Below are 21,927 nucleotides of genomic sequence, written 5' to 3'. Positions count from 1 at the left end.
GGGTTCGATTCCCTAGGCTGCCTAAAATTGTTGTTGTTTCAAATGGTGGAATGTACCGAAGTTTATCGCTGACTGGAACAATTGTATGTGTTTAGAATTTCCAACAATACTTCATAATTTTATCACGTATGAGCGATTTTTGTCGTACACTAGCCGCCCTATATTGGCGCTTACTAGTTTCATTTGGTTTAGTAGATTGGATCTTGTGATATTGTGTTACGATGGCAGAGACAGGGTGAGAATGATTGACCTCAACAAAATTTTGAATGACGAAGAGCATGTACCTTGCATAACAATAAAAAAAGTTTTTAAAGACATTTATATGACTGTGGAGCAATACTTTTATCACTGAATAATAAAAAGAAACTGAAACTGTTGAAAAACTGTGAGAAAGTTTCCTTTAGGTGCTGTCTATTTCGTTTTCGCATTTGAGTAGAAGCAAATTTTCTATCCACAAATGTTTTTTTTGTATTATGAATCTCATCATCATGAGTGCATATTTCCCAGGAAGTATTTTGTCACTCACAACAAGGTTTTATAATTACATATTTTGAGAATTTTGTCTAGTCGTAAGTGACCTTACGGTTTCAGGGTTTTACCTCCACGGTATTGGGATGGTTTCCTTCGAAGAATTAATTACCATTGTTTAGCACGTCGAAGCTATCCGATCGGAAATCAGAGATAAAAATACGGAATTACCAATCACGCTTTGCAAACATTCGCGACAACAGTCATACACTGATAAGATAATGCTCCTACCGCTTGCACGCACAGTGAATTATGAATTGTACGATTGCACCTACTTCAACTAAAGCCTAAAAAATTCCAACAAGCATATCATTTCAATTTTATCTGTAACATGCCTTGTGTCATCGTTGGCGCAGCGTGCATATAATTTTATATGGAATGAGTCATTTGAGCTCCCATCTAAACAAATACAGCCTTCTTGTGTGCGACAGACAAACTGTCCCAACTTCTAAATGATGCATGCATTTTTTTTTGCAATAAGAACATCGTGGCTTCTAATTATAATGCGTTTGAATTTTTACCAATTAGCGACACGATTCATCGGGTAGTGATCAGTTCCATAACACGTGGCTACCCGCGAGGTGGCGGGCCACAGTCGGTAATGTTCTTCATGATAGCGTGTTTGATAGCGTATGCAAATAACGGGACCTGCTGCAAATGGTATCTAGTTGACGCATAGCAGCAGCAGCCACCGATTTTGGTGGGCGGTTATTATTTTCACTGCGGAAAATAAAAATGATTGAAATGCAAGCGCCCCATGAAAAAATTGGAAATATCCTTAGAAAAATAGATAATTATCAATCTCGTAATTTTGCTTGTAAAGATGAGACATTGGTGGGTAGTACAAAACACAACCAGTACATGATTTATTTTTTTAAATTTAATTTGAATATGGCGAACATTTGGTACTATAAGTAGAATCACGAAAAAAAAACAACATTAAATTCACTGTCATAAGACGAGTTCAGCACAATTCCATTTCATTCCACCACCTCCAAATACTTCAGTGTCTTCAGTGTCTCGTACTTGACTCGACTTGACAAGACGACCTTATAGTTGAGGTCGAAATACGTATATGTAAAAGTATTACGTATGGGGGCCCTCCTTAGCCGTGCGGTAAGACGCGCGGCTACAAAGCCAGATCATGCTAAGGGTGGCTCCCAAGTAGTACACGCAACATCTTCCTAAAAGCACCTTGTTTCTATTCAGTTTCATTAAAGGCATTGGTAAAACATCAAAGCACGAAAAAGTTGCATCAAGATGTCAAAAACGTTCGAATTGAGATCAATGTTTTATTAAAATTGCAATGCAGTACGTGTTTGACATTTGGAAACAAACAAACAAAGAATACTGCACTTCATGTTGCAAACACGAAACAAAATCATTAAGTTGCATATTTTTCACCATGAAACTTCGATGCGTCTTTCAAAATTTAATTGTTTGTTTAAATTAAGTTGCATAAAAGTTGAATGTGTCTTCATGTTTAATTTTGCATCGTTCAACGTTTCGACAACTCACATTTTTTCCTGTGATGGTGCAATCAAGTAACAGGAAACTCGAGTACAAAACTTCATAATCGTATGGTTTTTATTGTGAGTCAACATGCAGAATCTTCGAAGTGTTGAATGGTGTTGTGGTAGAGTGAAGGACTATCAATCACAAGATCCATAAATCGAATCCAGTTTTATATTTTTATTTTATTTTTTTTCCGCTGTAGTATTTTGCAACATTATTGCAATTCTACTGCAATCGAAGGATGTTTCCGTAGGCTCCACCTCTTGCGCTTTTTAGATTACAAGAGAGTTATATTTGATGGCACATACGCAAAGATTGTTTCTTTCCAAATAGTTGCAACACAGTGAAATGTTCAGTAGTGAAACAATTTGTGCTGCTTGGGCTGGGTTCGATCCCGGTGCCGGTTTAGACAATTTTCGGATTGGAAATTGTCTCGACTTCCCTGGGCATAAAAGTATCATGATATACGAATGCAAAAATGGTAACCTTGCTTAGAAATCTCGCAGTTAATAACTGTGAAAGTGCTTAATGAACACTAAGCTGCGAGGCGGCTCTGTCCCAGTGTGGGGATGTAATGCCAAGAAGCAAAACTTACAGCTAGTACGTTATAGGGCACTGCACGGAAAAATCTCTTTCTCTTTCGTTCCTCATAAATTTTGACGTTAGTGGCCTTGTTGTTTTCTAATTTATTTGCAGCGAGAAAGAGACAAAGTAGTCCGTGCAGTGCCCTATACAAATGAAGTTTCGTTCTACCAGGGTTTGTCACGGGATAGCTGTTTTTCAGCAGCTTGCGACGTTTTTCATTTTCTCTGAGCTTTTTGCAGCAAGGAACAATCGGGACATTCAAAGATTACCCATTCACCCAGCTCTTTGTGATATAGTCCGTTTGCGTCAAATTATTCTTACTCCCAACTATAGATAGTGGAATATATAGATGAGCGAAGATAAATCCTCTGTCTCCAAACGAACTGTCAAACGTGTCTCCAAACGAGCATGACGTCACGAATTCAATGGAAACGTTAAGGGCTGTGACGTCATATGCGCGTGTGCACGGGCAAAAAAATCGACTCAGCCATGCTTTCGCTCATCTATAGATTCTACTATCTATACTCCCAACCCCATGTAGGGGAAATGACGGCTTCGGCAGGTTTTGTTCTATTACTGTCAGGGGGTTTTTGTTGACCAAATTTTATGAAATATACTGATAGAGTAGAGTGGGGCAAGAGTGCGCGTGGGGTAAGAGTACGTTTTCGATTTTTTGAAGTAATAAAAAAAGATAAACTAGCAGCACTGCATCAGTTTGACAGGTATTCTGGCCAACTATTATCATGTGTAATTGTAAACGATTTGAATAAACAACAAGGGAGATATGGAGTTAGATGACTTTTTGGTCATTTTGCTAAAAATAATTGGATTTCCGCAACTAGTATTTCATTACCATATATACGTTCAATCAGGTGAACATTATACCATTTCGATAACCTATTGTATAGAGTACTTTATGGTACAGAACACCAATCCGGTTGGTTTTCCAAGAAGTCAAAACCATTACTTGAATAATTTTTGGGACTATGGGGTAAAAGTACGCAGGAACCGGTGGGGCAAGAGTACGCATATGAATCTTCAAGTTATGATGTCAAACCCGTATCTCCGTCCGAAATAAGACATCTTCCAAAGCGTAAAGATCCACAACTAAGAAAAAAGAGACAGAATTCGAAATTATCACAAGTTTTCAGGATAAGTTGAAGTAATTCGGTGTTAGAAAGGACTTAGCGAACAAAGCACTGAAGCGAAATAATGAAATTGTATTAGGACTTGTTGTACACCTAAACATAGTACGAAAACACAATTTCATCTAAATGATAATTTCATTTAATCAAAAGAAACATTCATAAATTACGCAACGTTTAGCTGGGAGGGGTTGTGAGATGTGTGACGATCCATATATTTTTTAGAGGATTCATACAAATAGTGTAAGATAGGAGGGAGGGGTGCTGAAATAGCTAAATTTTACGTTACGTGATTGGTAGACTTTCTTTAAGGAAAATGCCTTTGTATACGCCACGCGAAACCTGATATATATTTTTACCTCTGTAGTTTTTTGTATATATAAAAAACAATAGTTTTTCGTATGAAACTTCATTTTTTAGGACCCCTCCCCCTTTAAGAGTTACGTAATCTTTAAACATTCCCTAATATATGATCATTAAACATCAATTAAATGTTATTAACTCTTATTTGTGTCAATATATACTTAAAGCACATGATTGGATAAATGCGTACTCTTACCCCACCCGATGCGCACTTTTACCCCACCGGTGGGGTAAGAGTGCGTTTTTCACTTGTCTTGCAATAAAGGTTCTACTAAAACGAATCTCAATAATTTCAATATTTTTTCCACTGGGTAACATGAAGGGAGAGTATATGAATCATCGACACTGATTTGATATGCAGAAGCTTGCTTCATAAGGGCCACATGATCGATTGAAAACTAAGTGCGTACTCTTGCCCCACTCTACTCTATAGTAAAACTTTTCGTTCCGTGGTAGCATGGGCTCTGTATTCGGAAAACCTTCAAAAGAAACTGATCCTCCCCTCAGTTGTCACGTTTTTTAAATAACAACGTGCTTCTTCGCGACAAATCTTGACTTGTATGTTGCTGAATGTAGTTTGTTCCTTCACTTTCCTTCCTTCACCTATCAATTTCTATCTAGTTTCAAGCATTGATCTGAAAACAAATTTATCAAAAATTATCAAAATTACCATATTCCATTATCATTCGCGAACCATAGCAAAATAATAAATAAATAGCCTAGATGACAACCATGGCAACTGTGGAAAATAAGAACTACTTCTCGCACTTAGTTTCATAGGGGCGTAACTGTATTGATCGATTTCTCTTCGTCGATGATTTCTTTTTATTATTGTACCGAATTGCGCTAGTTTGTCGATGATTTGATGGTTTGGTGTGATAAAGGATGATGGTATCTTGCACTAGAATCAATAATCACGGTTGTAGCTTTTGAAACAATTGAGTTAATAACAAAATATAAAATCGATTAAGAGAAATCGATTAAGAGAAATCGATCAATATAGTTACGCTCCTATGAAACTAAGCGCGAGATTTAATTTTATTTTGAAGCATTGCTTTGTTTTACTGGGTACCGACATCTTAGGGAATCATAAAATGAAAACTAATTTGCTCTGACTCCAACATCTTGATAATTATAAATATCTATGGTGTGATCATACAAATGTTTGGATTTGCTTTGTGCGGGTGCGTAAATTACCTTGACAAAAAATATTATATGTAATATAATAATTAATTTTTAATTAATTTTTTAAAACCAAATTATTTGGTCCGTGGCGCTCACGGAGATGCAGAGGATTCCTCGGGCTCTTGTAGGGACCAGTGTCGAGCTAGTTTTCCTCTTCTAATCATAAATTGACTGTGAGAAAGTGGTCGGTATCGTTATTGGTATTGAACTAATGAACTTCAAAGCATATACAGTGAGAATAGTTGTTAAAGGTAAAGACCGCTGAGATAGTGATCCAACGGAAAAGGCAGGGTATTCGATACTGTCCGTTAGTGACACTGGATGTAACCTAGGATAGGATGTGACAATTTATTTGCGACTGCCTTGTTGTTTCCTCAGTCGGTTGCTTCGACGAGGTGGAGGCCAGTGCTTTCGAATATTTTTTATGCAAAATCCGCCAAACAATATATGTAACAAATTCATGTTTTCTCGTTCATTTCTTCCATTATTCGTAATAAAAGATGCCATGTACTATCAGAAAAAAGTTTTCACATTGAATTAGGGGAACTGCTCCTTGAATTCATACCATGTACCCAAATCAATACCATTCGAAAACAAAGAATTGGTGCGCTTTTTGTTTTGTTTCTCATTTTTATGATTTTTTTCAGCAGTGAGCACGTCGGAAAACAACAAAACACGACACAAATAGAGCCTAAATTGCCTGTTTTGCGAATGTTATTGATATAGGAGCATGTTATTAATAATGGAACAGATACCCTAGATGAGTTTTATAGTGAAATAGGTAAACAGTTGATAAATAATGCCTCAAATCAAGTGTTTCAAATAAGCATAACACTTGAGAATCATGCAGACATCATTTGTAGTCTAGTATAAATTATTTTACCCAAACAATCAAAAATCAATTTTTTGAATGTTTTCATAAATTTTAATTTATTTACCCAGCAACACGGCCAGGGTAACAACAAGCTGCCCTTTTAAAAAGGTGATACCGCCGATAGAAGTAATCGATTGTCATTTTCACCCAATCAGCAAAAGGTACGATTTTGACAGAAAATCGGTACGATTTTTACTGACTAATTGGCACATCCTATCCTAGGATGTAACGAATGCATTCAATAGCGCAAGCTGGAATGCCGTCGCGCTCTCATTACACCAGCTTAGCTTGCCGGAGCTCCTCAAGGTTCAATACTGTGCCTGGTATTATGGAACCTTATGTACGACGGGGCTCTGAAACTTAAGTTCTCTACTGGTGTTAAGATCGTCGGCTTTGCCGATGGCGGAACCTTGGGGATTGACGGGGAATCAATTTGTGAGGTAGAACTGACATGTGATCAGCGATTGGATGATAAGACGGATAAGGTTATTGTCAATAACCGCAAGTTGGTACAACATGCAGTGATTCATGTGGGTGAAGTCACGATCACATCAAAGCGGAGTTTGAAGCTTCTTATGGGGTCATAATAGACGACAAGCTGACATTCGGCAGGCATGTCGACTATGCGTGCAAGAGGGCTGCTACCAGCTACCTGCGGAAACTGGAGAGTACGTACTGCTTAATGTGCCTCATAGTGATATCTGCCTACTGGACGATAGCAATCAATGCAACCTGCGTGATAGCTAGCATGATGCCAGACGGGCTGGTGATCCGGGAAGACGAAAAGTGTTTTGAGCTATGAGGCACCAGTGGAGCGTACCAGGGTGGCTTCGGTCACCTGATAACAGCGCGGGTGGGATAACTCCTCAAAAGGTAGCTGGACCCACCGGCTGATACCTTACATATCGAGCTGGTTGGGGAGATCCCATGGGGGAGTTCACTTCCATCTGACACAATTCCTGTCAGGCCATGGATGCTTCCGGTATTATCTTCACAGGTTTGGACACTCGGAGGGACCCGTCTGCCCAGTTGTTGATGAAACTGCAGAATACATACTGTTTGTATGTCCACGTTTCGACGTCGAAAGAAGAGCTATGCCAGACATTGCGGTCGGGACACAAACCCGCATACTCTTATCCAGAGGATGTGCCAAGAAGTGGAGAAATGGAATGCAGCGGATGGCAAATGCAATGGTCACCTCGAGCCATGATAGAAGAGTGAGCACATAGTTCTAAGTACGGACTGCTCATGTCGAGGTAGGAGGGTCGTAGCGTAGAACTGTCTGTACCAGGAAAGCTGTCCACGTCCATAATTTTTCATAGCTCTACGTGGTCAATACTGCCGTATGCTGCCTGGAAATCTACACAAAGATGGTGCGTTGGGACTTGTATTCACGGCATTTTTGGAAGCTTTGCTGTACAGCAAAGATTTGTTCCGTTGTCGAGCGGCCGTCAACGAAGCCGGCTTCTTTCCCACGAACTCATTCACTATTTGTGACAGACGACGGAAGATGACCTGGGATATCACTTTGTAGGCGGCATTAAGGATGGTGATCGCTCGAAAATTCTAACAGCCCAGCTTGTCGCCTTTATTGTAGATGGGGCATATGACCCCTTCAGAATCTGTCTGCACTCTTCGTCGAACCGATTGTTCCGTCGACTTCGTCCCACATACCCGACGTTGTTCTCCGCTGCGTCGTTAATTGCTTCTTTAACTGTATTCCGGTTGTCCTCAAGAGGGGCCTCATCGAACTCACCCTTTTCCGGTAACGCTGCTTCGAGATGCTGCGCGTATGCAGTAGTGGTGACAACAGGTTGCTTAAATCGTTCTAGGTCGTACAGCGGGGGCCGTCAGTACAGAATATTGATGATGACGGATAGTTTTGGGCAAAATTTAAGGCCCAAGAAAAGTTGGGCGATGAAAAGAGCTTTCTGAATGATTTACAACGTCGGTATGTCGTCTGTCTTTTTCCGTACTTCGAAAAATTGTGATAGTACAACACCGAAAAATACCACGAACACTCAAAATTTTGGTGGTGGTTTGATGCCAATTTTTTTTTTCATCCTTAACCATCACCACGATGCCACGATATGTCCTGACGTTGATAATATCGGAGAACAGTCGTCCATCAATCGGAACGTGGTCGTGGACAAAAACTAGCATGATCAAACAAAAATGGACAAAGATGGACGCACGGGATTTCATGGATTCAATGAGCTTGAATGTATATGGTAGAACACGATTGATTTTTTTGCTTATATTTGGTAGAATGCTCAGAAAACTAACATTTATTCATGATAATACAGTTTTTGAAAATAATTTAAAATGCAGAAAGTAGAAGCTAAAAACTGATTTTTCGGGATCAACTTATCATAATTTAGTAATTTTGCCATAAAACATTACTTACTTACTTGATGGGCTACAGCTCTTCGATGAATCTACGCCGAATGGAGTATCCTTCTCCACTGGACTCGATCCTGGGCCAATCGCTTCCAGTCGCCCTGAACATTGAGCGCCCTCAGGTCCTCTTCAACTGCAAAAAGCCATCGTGTACGCGGCCTTCCACGAAGCCTGCGGCCTCTTCCGGGTTCTCTACTAAATATGATCTTCGCTTGACGTTCTTCCGGCATACGAACAACGTGACCAGCCCACCGTAGTCTGCCGTGTTGTATAAGCTTAATAATATCCAGCCCTTTATACACCTGGTACAATTCGTGATTCATGCGACGCCGCCAGATACCGTTCTCCTGTTTACCGCCGAGTATTGTCCGCAGCACCTTACGCTCAAACACTCTGAGAGCTCTCCGATCAGCCTCCTTTAACGTCCATGTCTCATGGCCGTATAAAGCCACCGGAAGAATCAGAGTAGTATATAGCGCGAGTTTTGTTTTCGTTTGCAGACTACGGGACTTAAGCTGGTTACGAAGTCCGTAATAAGCCCTATTTGCAGCTGCAATACGCCTTTTCACCTCGCGGGTAACATCATTATCGCACGTCACTAATGTTCCAAGATACACAAATTCTTCTACCACTTCAAATTTTTCACCATCCAGCACTATTTCGCTACCACCACCACTAATAAACCCACGTTGATTGCCAGTGACCATGTACTTCGTTTTGCTGGTATTGATCGTGAGTCCAATCCTCGCTGTCTCCCTCTTAAAAGGCGCAAAAGCCTCTTCCACGGCACGGCGATCAATTCCGATAATATCGATATCGTCCGCAAATCCCAGGAGCATATGCGATTTTGTGATAATGGTACCGCTTCTGGTGTGCAAAGCGCTATATTGAACAGTAGATCCGAGAGTGCATCACCCTGCTTCAATCCATGTAAGGTAACAAATGACGTCGGTATTTCATTACTTATATGAGATAAAATTAATGTTTTTCCACCAAAAGGCTTAGAATTAAATTTTTTACTTTGTAGAATAATATGACCCAGTAATTCGAAAGACTGAAAAATACAATTCACAAAATTTGTCACAAAAAATGTCACCCTAATGGCAAATTATAAAAAGATATATTACTTACTACTGACATATGAGCATCAGCATTACGACCGTACAGTTCGTAGTTGCTACTCCGTGATTGACTGGAAATTACTTACGTCCTTACGATCATATAGGAAAGGAAGGATTGTAAGTTCGACTCTCGTTGCTACTAGAGACCGAAAACACCTCTGCATATCCACGATTGTCTTAGGATGTGGTACTGTGTTACTTGCATAGGATATTTTATCTGGATTCACTTTGATGAGTGATGCGATCTATGGTAAGGGATTATATGATAAGCTAATAAGAAAGCATAATAAGGTACCCCGGGGCAGATGGGACCTAGTTCAGGTCCTAGTTCAGAAAAATTGTTAACACCAAGGTTAACACATACTTAGAAAACAGGTTATTTAGGAACATTAACCACGGATACATCATTATATGCTTCCATTGTTGAAGTGTAGAGGTGTTGGAATAAATGGCTTCCAAAAATATTGGTAGTGCAAGAAATAAATTTACCTTCAGGACCCACTTACCCCTTCAAACGGGGCAAGTGGGACCTATTCTGTTTCTACTGTCGAACGAAACTAATTTGAGGAAGGTACTGTTCATATTATTATATACTGTTCATATTATTTCTGAGTATTAGTATTTTCGGATCATGGATGGATATTGGTTGCATGTCGGACTATATATTTGCAACAAGAAAGGGATTATAATGTTAGCACATATGAAAACAAGACAACAACCGATTTACTGTTTATTTGGCTGTTGTCTTGTTTTATATTAGCTTACTTTTGTACCGTCAAATGGGGGGAAGATGATCATTTGATGTGTCAGTCAAAAGTGCCTAATTTCTTTATGAAACGGTAGTCCACGATATTATCCGTTCAAAGAATGTTACCGCTAGGTAGAAAATCCGAGTTTTTCGATTATAACCATGAAAATGTATTTTGTGGGAAAAAGAGAGAGATTTTCGTTTCAAATATTGACTTCGTAGACTTCTTTACGTAGTAAATTCAACATCCATACAAATCTAGACCAACATTTGAAATTTACAAATTTTATTCCTTCAGATTCCTCGTCTACATACATAGCTCTATATGTAGACGAGGAATCAGAAGGAATAAATTTTGGCAGTTACGCCCTTTTTAAATGTTGGTCTAGAAATAACCTAGTGTATTTTGACGGCTAGGTCATAATGATTTTAATAGAGCTGCCTTGATCAACTTCACCCCAAACCAGATTACTCAAAAAATGAGGGATAATTTAATTTATTTTATTAAATGCGAACGCATTTCGGAAAACTAAAGTTTTTGATTATTGCAACGTATAACAGTACATGTTTTGAAAATATTTGTTTCGATTTAAAATGTAAACACACATTGTTATTGCATGTTTTGTCTTAAAAATGATCATCTTCCCCCCCAGTTGACGGTACCAAATGATTTAGGTGGCAAGGATAAGCAAATCTTGATTGACTTTTCGTATGAATAAATATTACTCTTTTTAGAACACAAATGACATAAATCAGTACTTCAGCAGAAACGTTTTTATTCAGGCGATGCGCAGTGTTTTTAATTTGTAACAGAACAAAATAGTCAATTTATGTGTTGAGCACTTTATTTATCTAAAAATCTGATGCGAAGTTTGAAAATAACTCTTGCTCTTCCTTATTTATTTGTTTATTTATTACCAGACTAAGGGCGGAGTGCCCTTGGCAAAACATAAAAGTCTTCTCCTTTCAGCTCGGTCCATGGCTGCACTTCGCCAACCACGCAGTCTGCTCAAATCGTCCTCCACCTGATTGATTCACCTTGCCCGCTGTGCACCTCGCCTTCTTGTTCCCGTCGTTGTCGAGAACCATTTTCACCGGATTACTGTCCGACATTCTGGCTACGTGCCCGGTCCACCGCAGTATTCCGATTTTTGAGGTGTGAACGATGGATGGTTGTTCCAATAGCTGATGCAACTCGTGGTTCATTCGCCTCCTCCACGTACCGTCCGCCATCTGCACCCCACCATAGATGGTAGGCAGCATTTTCCTTTCGAAAACACCCAGTGCGCGTTGGTCCTCCACGAGCATCGTCCAGGTCTACCGGTCAAAAGTACACGAGCATCGTCCGTAGAGAACTACCGGTCAAAAGTACGTACGATTTCCAGCCACTATGCGTCTCCGAATTTCTTTGCCGGTATCGTTATTGGAGGTCATCAGTGAGCCCAAGTACACACATTCTTCAACCACGTCGATTTTGTCACCACCCATACCAACTCGTGGTGGGTGGTTTACATTGACAGCCTCTTCGTATTATATACTTCATCTTCGACGTGTTGATGACTAGTCCAATCCGTTTAACTTCGCTTTGCAGTCTGATGTAGGCTTCCTCCATCCTCTCAAAGTTACGTGCCATGATATCGTCAGCGAAACCAAATAACTGGAAGGACTTCGTGACCATAGTACCACTCGTGTCAATCCCTGCCCTTAGTATTACTCCCTCCAAACCGATGTTGAATAGCGGACACGAAAGACCTTGCCGTAACCCTCTGCGCGTTTCGAAGGAATGCTCCTGAAACTTGAACTACGCACATCATCCGATCCATCGTCGCCTTGATCAACCGTATCAGTTTATCCGGAAATCCGGATCACATGCGGCTTTGAAGTCGGTAAATAGATGATGTCGGTGGCATAAAATTTGGGAAAGTACCTTGTAGGCGGCGTTCAGAAATGTGAGCGCAATAGTTGCTACAACCCAGCTTATCGCCCTTTTTGAAGATGGCACACACGACCCCATCCACTCTTGCGCCAGAACCTCATCCTCCCAAATCTTGGAAACCACCCAGTGCAGCGCTCTAGCCAGTGCCTCACCACCGCGTTTAAACAGCTCTCCTGGTGGCTGGTAAACTCCAGAGGCTTTGTTGTTTTTCTGCCGGCTGATCTCCTCCTGGATGTGCTGGAGATTCGGAGCCGGAAGTCGCATGTCCTGCGCGCGTGCTCCTGGGTTCATTGCCATACCGCCACCGTTGTCTGCTATATCGCCATTCAGGTGCTCTTCGTAGTGCTGCCGCCACCTTTGGATCACCTCACGCTCGTTTGTAAGAAGGTTCCCGTTTATGTCCTTACACATATCGGGCTGTGGCACGTGGCCCTTACGTGAACGGTTCTTCTTCCAGCTGGCGCTTTTTCCTCCGAAAAATCGAGTTTTGTCTGTTCCGCGCCCGTTTGTATCGTGCCTCGTTCGCCCTCGTGCGGTGTTGCAGCAATTTCGCCCATATTGTATTCTTTTCCTCAACTAACTGCTCACATTCACCGTCATACCAGTCGTTTCTCTGATCCGGGGCCACCGTGCCTAGTGCAGTGGTTGCGGTGCTTCCAATGGCGGATCGAATATCTCTCCAGCCATCTTGAAGAGACGTTGCGTCTAGCTGCTCTTCCGTTGGGAGTGCCACTTCCAGCTGCTGTGCGTAATCTTGGGCTAGTCTACCGTCTCGTAGCCCAATGTTTAGCCGCGGCGGACGACTCCGACGCGTGTTGTACACCGTCGAGAGTTTTGAGCGCAGACATACTGCAACGAGGTAGTGGTCAGATTCAATATTCGCACTGCGGTAAGTGCGGACGTTCGTGATGTCGGAAAAGAATTTACCGTCGATTAGAATGTGGTATATTTGGTTTTCCGTTACTTGATTAGGTCCCAGTGGAGGCGATATAGGCGCATTCATTCATTTGACTGCATGCAAAATGTGCGTATATGGCCTACACTTTGTACACTTATTCGCTATGGTATTTGTACGATCTTGTGTTTGCTGGATGATTTCTATGTGGCCTTGTGCATATTCTTGCGGGGGAAGAAAGTGCTTCGGACTACCATTCCGCGGGAGGCTGCAAAGTTAATGCATCGTTGGCCGTTGTCGTTCGATACGGTATGCAGACTATCCGGTCCGATGACCGGTCTATACGTTTCCTCCCTTCCTACCTGAGCGTTCATGTCACCGATGACGATTTTGATGTCCCGCAGTGGGCATCCATCGTATGTCTGCTCCAGCTGTGCATAGAACGCTTCTTTCTCGTCGTCAGGTCTCCCTTCGTGTGGGCAGTGCACGTTGATGATGCTATAGTTGAAGAAACGGCCTTTTATCCTCAGCTTGCACATCCTTTCGTTGATTGGCTGCCATCCAATCACGCGTTGGCGCCTCTTACCCATCACTATGAAGCCGGTTCCCAGCTCGTTGGTGGTGCCACAGCTTTGGTAGAAGGTAGCCGCCCGATGCCCGCTTTTCCACACTTTCTGTCCTGTCCAGCAAATCTCCTGCAGCGCCACGATGTCGAAGTTGCGGGGATGTAATTCATCGTAGATCATCCTGTCGCAACCTGCGAAGCCTAGCGACTTGCAATTCCATGTTCCAAGCTTCCAATCGTGATCATGTATTCGTCGCCTAGGTCTTTGCCGATTATATCGAGTCGCATTATCTCTTATATTGTTCGTAATTATTGGTTTTCCAGGCGGCTTTTTGGGCCTGCGCAAACCTCCTGTCTCGCCGGAGGGCCGTCGTGTCAGGGCTGTTTAGCGTCCCACCTAACACCAGGACTTTGGCTTGTGCGCTTTGAGCGACACACGGTCGCTTTGATGGGGCATACTTGCGGATACATGCAGCTTTTTATAGAGGTTTATCAGGGCCTACTGGCAAACCCCACCACATCCTAGGCAGGCGCCACAACTCGCAGATGGCCTGGGAAGGGGTCCTCAAGCCCTTGGACATAGTCCCTGCTGCCCCCTGCTGTTAAATACACATTTGGTAATCAACTGTACAATACTTTTTAACAACGAAATCAAACTTCATCTGATTCAGATCCTTATGATATAGGAATGACGAATTTATTTTTCACTAGACAACCATCTAAAAACAATTAAAATAGCTTTATCGAAAATGTTGTTCAAATATGTCCCACTTGCCCCATGTATGTTTAACTCAAGGGCAAATGAAAATAGCAAATTTTGGATTTAATTAAAAAATTTGAATCGTTTTCGATGTCATACAAATATTTCATTGCTTAAAATATTCACTTTCCACATCAATGATAAATTTAGAAACGACTATTTGGTTGGAAATCCATTGAATTAAAATAAAAGTAATAGATTTTCCCGGTAGTTTAAAGTCATGATCAAGCAATAGCATTAGTAGTGTGCCTTAAATGGTTTTGATTCCAAATATTTTTGTGTCGGGTGAATTCTTTTATAGTTCTGATTCACCATCCTAGAACATTGTTACCATTAAAAACGTTCATCGACTCATCTGCAGTCACAGTACCCACTTACCCCGTATTTTCACTTCCCCCGGGGTACCTTAATTGATTTACTTTCCGAACCGTGCAGATCAAAACAAAATATTTCGGATCACGCGAACGTTTTGCTTGCTAATCGAAATACGATCAATCGTGCAATCAACACAGAACTATACTGCCGTTCTACGCATAATTGTCCCATGTTACCTTTGATGAAAAAATTCAAACTCGAGTCAATTTGTCCCACTGAAAAAATGAAGTTGTTGTTTGATGATAATGAAACTGAAAACCGTTTAAATAAGTAGTGATTCGTTTTATGTCCTGGAAAAGTGTTGCATACGCTCATAACATCCCAAAAACATTTGTTAAATTTCGAGATCCAATCGATTCCGAAATTAGTGGGACAAATTGACTCGAGTTTGGATTTTTTCATCAAAGGTAACATGGGACAATTATGCGTAGAACGGCAGTATACTGCCGCTAACCGCAAGTCGAGCACATATGTCTTTATGAGATATCTGTATGAGATATCTGTATAGGGCCTCCATATATTGCCATTCACAAAATTTGATTAATTTTCCCGACGATACATTTAAATTGTACGACTTCACTAGTTTCACAAATTTCTTTTAAATTAGAAAATTTTTATAAATTTTAATTTTTTTTTGTCGTGGGACGGAAAGTAAAGTAATTTTCTCGTAGCAATTGTCCTACTTATTTGCCATATTGAAAAAAAAAAAAAATGAATAAATCACTAATTGAATGTTTGAAAATATGACTACGCCTGAATAAATAAACTACTAAGTGCCATCAATTATTTCTGTTTGGCTTTTTATTTCAAAATATGTTATTTTTATGAGTAGAATTTCACTTCAAACGAGAAAACATTGCTTCACCAATTTGAAAACTGCAAACTGTGAATGGCACCGTGATTTGAATATTTAATTAGTTCTTTAAATTTTACTGGCTTTCATAATTTGCTCTTTGTCCTCCACGTACTCACACCAATGTTTCTCATATAGTCGGCCGGTAACTATCGTTTCGAGCCGTTTGCGGCCGCTTAGCTTAGTTTCACGTCTGAAAATGACTGACTGTTGTACACTTCATATCTAGTTGAGAGCTCAAGTTACTCACAGATATGCATGTAGATGATGGAAATCCAAGTTAGAATTTACACAGTCAGTGGAATACAGTTACAAGGTGTTTTACAATTAGCTAACATTCCTGAAAATATAGAAGTTCGTTAGTCGGTGGATTGGGTTTCTATTTCAGAGTTTATTGCAATCAGCTAATGATAGCCTTTTTCTTTGTTCTGTTTTCAGTTCGCTTAGTGTTAATTAATTAGAACCAACGTGACAGAATGCCGTCTGATGATGAAAGGCGGATCATCCCAGATGTACCACGCGGTCCGCTATGCGAATACCGCAGCAGAGCAAAATTCAATTGGAAAGACTTTAAACTAGTGTTGGAAAACTCAACCTTGGCTCGAATAAAGGTATACAATAATGAGTTTTTTTTATCTACAAACATTAGTATTTACAAAACTTGTTTTATATTTTAGTATGATGTATGGAAGAAGCTGGAAGCTGAACCCCTGTTCACACCTGTTACTTCCACTCTTAGCGCAGATCAGCAGAAAGAACGAGCAGCAAAACAGGTGAACCGAGTGGCAGATTTAGAACTGGCTCCAGCAGAGGTCTACTCGATGGACTATAAATACCGCGTTCGGTATTTGATGAGCATCAACGAAGCCCTGCACTCCGTATGTCCGAGCATGTCAGTTAAAATTGCTCTCGGCGTGGGATTGTTCACCAACTCTCTGCTAGCGATGGGAACCGAACGGCATTCAGCAGTCTACAATGCGGCTTGGAATCGTGAAATAATCACCTGCTTGGCCATCACCGAAGTCAGTCACGGAAGCAACACCAAACGATGTCGCACAACTGCAACGTATGATCCCAAAACACAAGAGTTTGTGATCAATACCCCAGATTTCGAAGCGGCTAAATGCTGGATCGGAAATCTAGGCAAAACTGCGTCGATAGCGCTGATGTTTGCACGAATGTTTACCAGCGATGGGGAAGATCATGGTCTGCAAGGATTTTTGGTTCCCATAAGAGACCCCAAAACCTTGCAACCATTCCCCGGTGTGATTGTTGGCGATATTGGCGAAAAGATAGGTTTGAATGGAATCGACAACGGATTCGTAATGTTCAACAACTATCGGATACCGAGGGAGAATTTATTGAACCGTGCAGGGGATGTCACACCGGAAGGAGTATACGAGTGCACGTTTGCGGAACCGGGCAAGATTCTAGGTGCCGTGCTGGAATCATTCTCTGCAGGTCGTTTAGGTATTATGCAAGAGTCATCGAATACGCTTTCACATGCGGCAGTCATAGCAACTCGCTACGCCGCACTAAGGAAGCAGTTCGGTACCGAGAGGAACGGTCCTGAACAATCCATTATAGATTATCAGTTACATGTGAGTATACTTGTAGTCAAGAATAAATGCGTCAATTGTAACACCTTTCGTTTTCACTTCAGCAATGGCGAATCTTTCCGTACTTAGCTGCGGCATGCATACTTAAGGTTTCCGTGTACGCGCTGACCGAGATCTATCTGGAAACAGTGCAAAAATCTCAAGCAGAATCTAACGGTTTCGAATTATTGACGCAAATTGTGTCGGAACTACATGCTCTGGTATCATCTTCGAAGCCTTTGGTTACATGGACGGCACGGGATGCTATCCAGGAGTCGAGGGAGGCATGTGGAGGTCACGGTTATCTGAAGGCTGCCAATTTGGGAGAACTGAGGAACAATCACGATCCCAGCTGTACTTACGAGGGCGATAACAATGTATTGGGACAGCAAGCATCGAACTGGTTGCTGAGGCAGTGGAAGGGAATGAAGGTGGAAAGTCCAGTAGGTACAGCGAATTTCATTGAACGGCGAGAGTCAATCCTGCAGAACAGTTTCGATGCCATTATGAAGAGCGACTGCAACGTACAAAGTCCGGAATGTGAGTATGCATTATGTTTTATGTCGGTATTGTCCTTCGCAGCTGAACAAGATTAAATTAAAATTGTCAAAGAATCAAGTAATTCATTTCATTCATTTATTCAGACTAAGGCCGAAGTGGCCTGTGCGGTATATAAGAGTCTTCTCCATTCGGCTCGGTCCATGGCTACACGTCGCCAGCCACGCAGTCTACGGAGGGTCCGCAAGTCATCTTCCACCTGATCGATCCACCTTGCCCGCTGCGCACCTCGCCTTCTTGTGCCCGTCGGATCGTTGTCGAGAACCATTTAAACCGGGTTACTGTCCGACATTCTGGCTACGTGCCCGGCCCACCGCAGTCGTCCGATTTTCGCGGTGTGAACGAGCAGCTGATGCAACTCGTGGCTCATTCGCCTCCTCCACGTACCATGTGCCATCTGCACCCCACCATAGATGATACGCAGCACTTTCCTTTCGAAAACTCCAAGTACGCGTTGGTCCTCCACGAGCATAGTCCAGATCTCGTGTCCGTAGAGGACTACCGGTCCAATGAGCGTTTTGTAGATTGTCAGTTTGGTACGGCGGCGAACTCTATTCGATCGGAACGTCTTGCGGAGTCCAAAGTATGTACGATTTCCAGCCACTATGCGTCTCCGAATTTCTCTGCTGGTATCATTTTCGGCAGTCACCAGTGAGCCCAAGTACACAAATTCTTCTACCATCTCGATTACGTCACCACCGATGCAAACTCGCGGTGGGTGGCTCACATTGTCTTCTCTTGAACCTCTTCCTATCATGTACTTCGTCTTCGACGTGTTGATGACTAGTCCGATCCGCTTAGCTTCCCTCTTCAGTCTGATGTAGGCTTCCTCCATCTTCTCAAAGTTACGTGCCATAATATCTATGTCGTCGGCGAAGCCAAATAGCTGGACGGACTTATTGAAAATTGTACATCTCGTGTTAATCCCTGCTCTTCGTATTACCACTTCCAAAGCGATGTTGAATAGCAGACACGAAAGACCATCACCTTGCCGTAATCCTCTGCGGGTTTCGAAGGGATTCGAGAATGCCCCTGAAACTCGAACTACGCACATCACCCGATCCATCGTCGCTTTGATAAACCGTGTCAGTTTATCCGGAAATCCGTGTTCGTGCATTAGCTGCCATAGCTGGCCCCGATCGATTGTATCATATGGTCGGGGTTCAGCCGAACCGCACCAAGCGGCTTTTTGACTGACTTGTGATATTTTGTTCGTACAAGGACAATGGAAATCGTTTTATATCAATTCATGCATACATTTGCAATAGGATATACTCATTTATTGGATTGAGGGATATCCGATACGATTTGCGATCAACAAAATCTGCTAAACGAAAGTTTGGGCAGAAAAATGGGTAATTTTTCGTTGGCGCTTGGTGCGTTTTGGCTGAACCCCGACCATATGCGGCTTTAAAGTCGATGAATAGATGATGTGTGGGCACGTTGTATTCGCGGCATTTCTGCAGTACTTGGCGAATGGCGAACACCTGGTCCGTGGTGGAGCGCTCGCCCATGAAACCTGCCTGGTGCTGGCTCACGAACTCCCTTGCAATTGGTGCTAGTCGACGGCATAAAATTTGGGAGAGTACCTTGTAGGCGGCGTTCAGCAATGTGATTGCGCGGTAGTTGCTACGATCCAGCTTATCGCCCTGTTTGTAGATGGGACATACGACACCTTCCATCCACTCCTGCGGCAAAACTTCCTCCTCTCAAATCTTGGTAATGACCCAGTGCAGCGCCCCTAGCCAGTGCCTTACCACCGTGTTTAAATAGCTCTCCTGGTAGTTGGTCAACCCCAGGGGCTTTGTTGTTCTTCAGCCGGCCAATCTCCTCCTGGATTTCCTGGAGATCCTGAGCTGGTAAAATTATGTCCTGCGCGTTCTTTCAGGTCCATCACCATTCGTCTGCCACATCGCCATTCAGGTGCTCTTCGTAGTGCTGCCGCCACCTTTGGATCACCTCACGCTTGTTGGTAAGAAGGTTCCCGTTTATGTCCTTACACATATCAGGCTGTGGCACGTGGCCCTTGCGTGAACGGTTCAACTTCTCATTGAATTTTCGTGTGTTATTAGTGCGGTACAGTTCCTCCGTCTCTTCACGGTCTCGATCTTCCTGCTGACGCTTTTTCCTCCGGAAAATCATGTTTTGTCTGTTCCGCGCCTGTTTATATCGTGCCTCGTTCGCCCTCGTGCGGTGTTGCAGCAATCTCGCCCATGCTGCATTCTTCTCTTCTACTAACTGCTCACATTCGCCGTCATACCAGTCGTTTCTCTGATCCGGGGGCACCGTGCCAAGTGCAGCGGTTGCGGTGCTACCGATGGCGGATCGAAAATCTCTCCAGCCATCTTCAAGAGACGCCGCGCCTAGCTGCTCTTCCGTTGGGAGTGCCACTTCCAGCTGTTGCGCGTATTCTTGGGCTAGTCTACCGTCTTGTAGCCGCCCAATGTTAAGCCGCAGCGTCCGACTTCGACGCGTGTTGTACACCGTCGAGAGTTTTGAGCGCAGGCATACTGCAACGAGGTAGTGGTCGGATTCAATATTCGCACTGCGGTAAGTGCGGACGTTCGTGATGTAGAAGAATTTACCGTCGATTAGAACGTGGTCGATTTGGTTTTCCGTTTCTTGGTTAGGTGATCTCCATGTGGCCTTGTGGATATTTTTGCCTCCTCCCTTCCTACCTGTGCGTTCATGTCACCAATGACGATTTTGACGTATGTCTGCTCCAGCAGTGCGTAGAACGCTTCTTTCTCGTCGTCGGGTATCCCTCCCGGTTGATGATGCTATAGTTGAAAAAACGGCCTTAAATCCTCAGCTTGCACATCCTTGGTTGATTGGCTGCCACCCAATCACGCGTTGGCGCATCTTTCGTAGCACTATGAAGCCGGTTCCCAGCTCGTTGGTGGTGCCATAGCTTTGGTAGAGGGTAGCCGCTCGATGCCTGCTTTTCCACACTTTCTGTCCTGTCCAGCAAATCTCCTGCAGCGCCACGACGTCGAAGTTGCTGGGATGTAATTCATCGTAGATCATCTTGTCGCAACCTGCGAAACCTAGCGACTTGCAGTTCCATGTTCCAAGCTTCCAGTCGTGATCCTTTATTCGTCGCCTAGGTCTTTGCCGATTATGTCGAGTCGCATTATCTCTTATATTGTTCGTAATTATTGGTTTTCCAGGCGGCCTATTGGGCCTGCGCAAACCTCCTGTTTCGTCGGAGGGCCGTCGTGTCAGGGCTGTTTAGCGTCCCACCTAACACCAGGACTTGGGCTTGTGCGTTTTTAGCGGCACACGGCCGCTTTGGTGGGGCCTACTTGCGGATACATGCAGCTTTTTATAGGAATTTAACAGGGCCCACTGTCAAACCCCACCACATCCTAGGCAAGCCCCACAGCTTGCAGATGGCCTGGGGAGGGATCGTCGAACCCATGGACATAGTCCCTGCTGCCCGCAGGGCATCCTTCATATCTGGTAGAGGACCACTTTAATTAGCGTTTTGTACATATTTGATGAAAAAAAATCAAATATATTGGGGCCCTCCTTAGCCGGTAAGACGCACGGCCACAAAGCAAGACCACGCTGAGTGTGGCTTGGGTCGATTCCCGGTGCCGGTCTAGGCAATTTTTGGATTGGAAATTGACTCGACTTCCATGGGCATAAAAGTATCATCAAAGTATCATGGGCATAAAAGTATAGAAACCTCGCAGTTAATGAAAGTGGAAGTGCTTATTGAACTCTAAGCTGCGAGGCGGCTCTGTCCCAGTATGGGGATGTAATGCCAATAAGAAGAAGAAGAAGAAGAAGAAGAAGAAGATCTCCATAACTGGGATAAAACCTGGAATCATGAGTTGAAAGTCACTTTCCATAGTACTTATCACCTTGAATAGGTAAATATTAAACGGTTGGTATATCACAATAGAACTAAAGAATGG

At 42.7% G+C, this 21,927-nt stretch overlaps 1 protein-coding gene across 4 annotated transcripts in view; it reads left to right on the top strand.

Annotated features, from left to right (window-relative positions):
* Positions 1-21,927, top strand: part of LOC134212966 (peroxisomal acyl-coenzyme A oxidase 3) — a 70,599-nt gene that overhangs the window by 35,858 nt on the left and 12,814 nt on the right. For all 4 annotated transcript variants that reach the window (XM_062691369.1, XM_062691366.1, XM_062691367.1 and 1 more), the window contains exons 2-4: positions 16,287-16,459; positions 16,526-17,449; positions 17,512-17,986. In XM_062691369.1, the coding sequence (XP_062547353.1) occupies positions 16,325-16,459; positions 16,526-17,449; positions 17,512-17,986 (1,534 nt within the window). In that variant the 5' untranslated portion in view covers positions 16,287-16,324. The remainder of the gene's footprint in view (positions 1-16,286; positions 16,460-16,525; positions 17,450-17,511; positions 17,987-21,927) is intronic.

Source organism: Armigeres subalbatus, chromosome 2 (genome assembly GCF_024139115.2).
Source record: "Armigeres subalbatus isolate Guangzhou_Male chromosome 2, GZ_Asu_2, whole genome shotgun sequence".
In the NCBI taxonomy this organism is placed as follows: domain Eukaryota; kingdom Metazoa; phylum Arthropoda; class Insecta; order Diptera; family Culicidae; genus Armigeres; species Armigeres subalbatus.
Note: the sequence above shows the minus strand (reverse complement) of the source record. Positions and strands in the feature narration are given on the sequence as shown.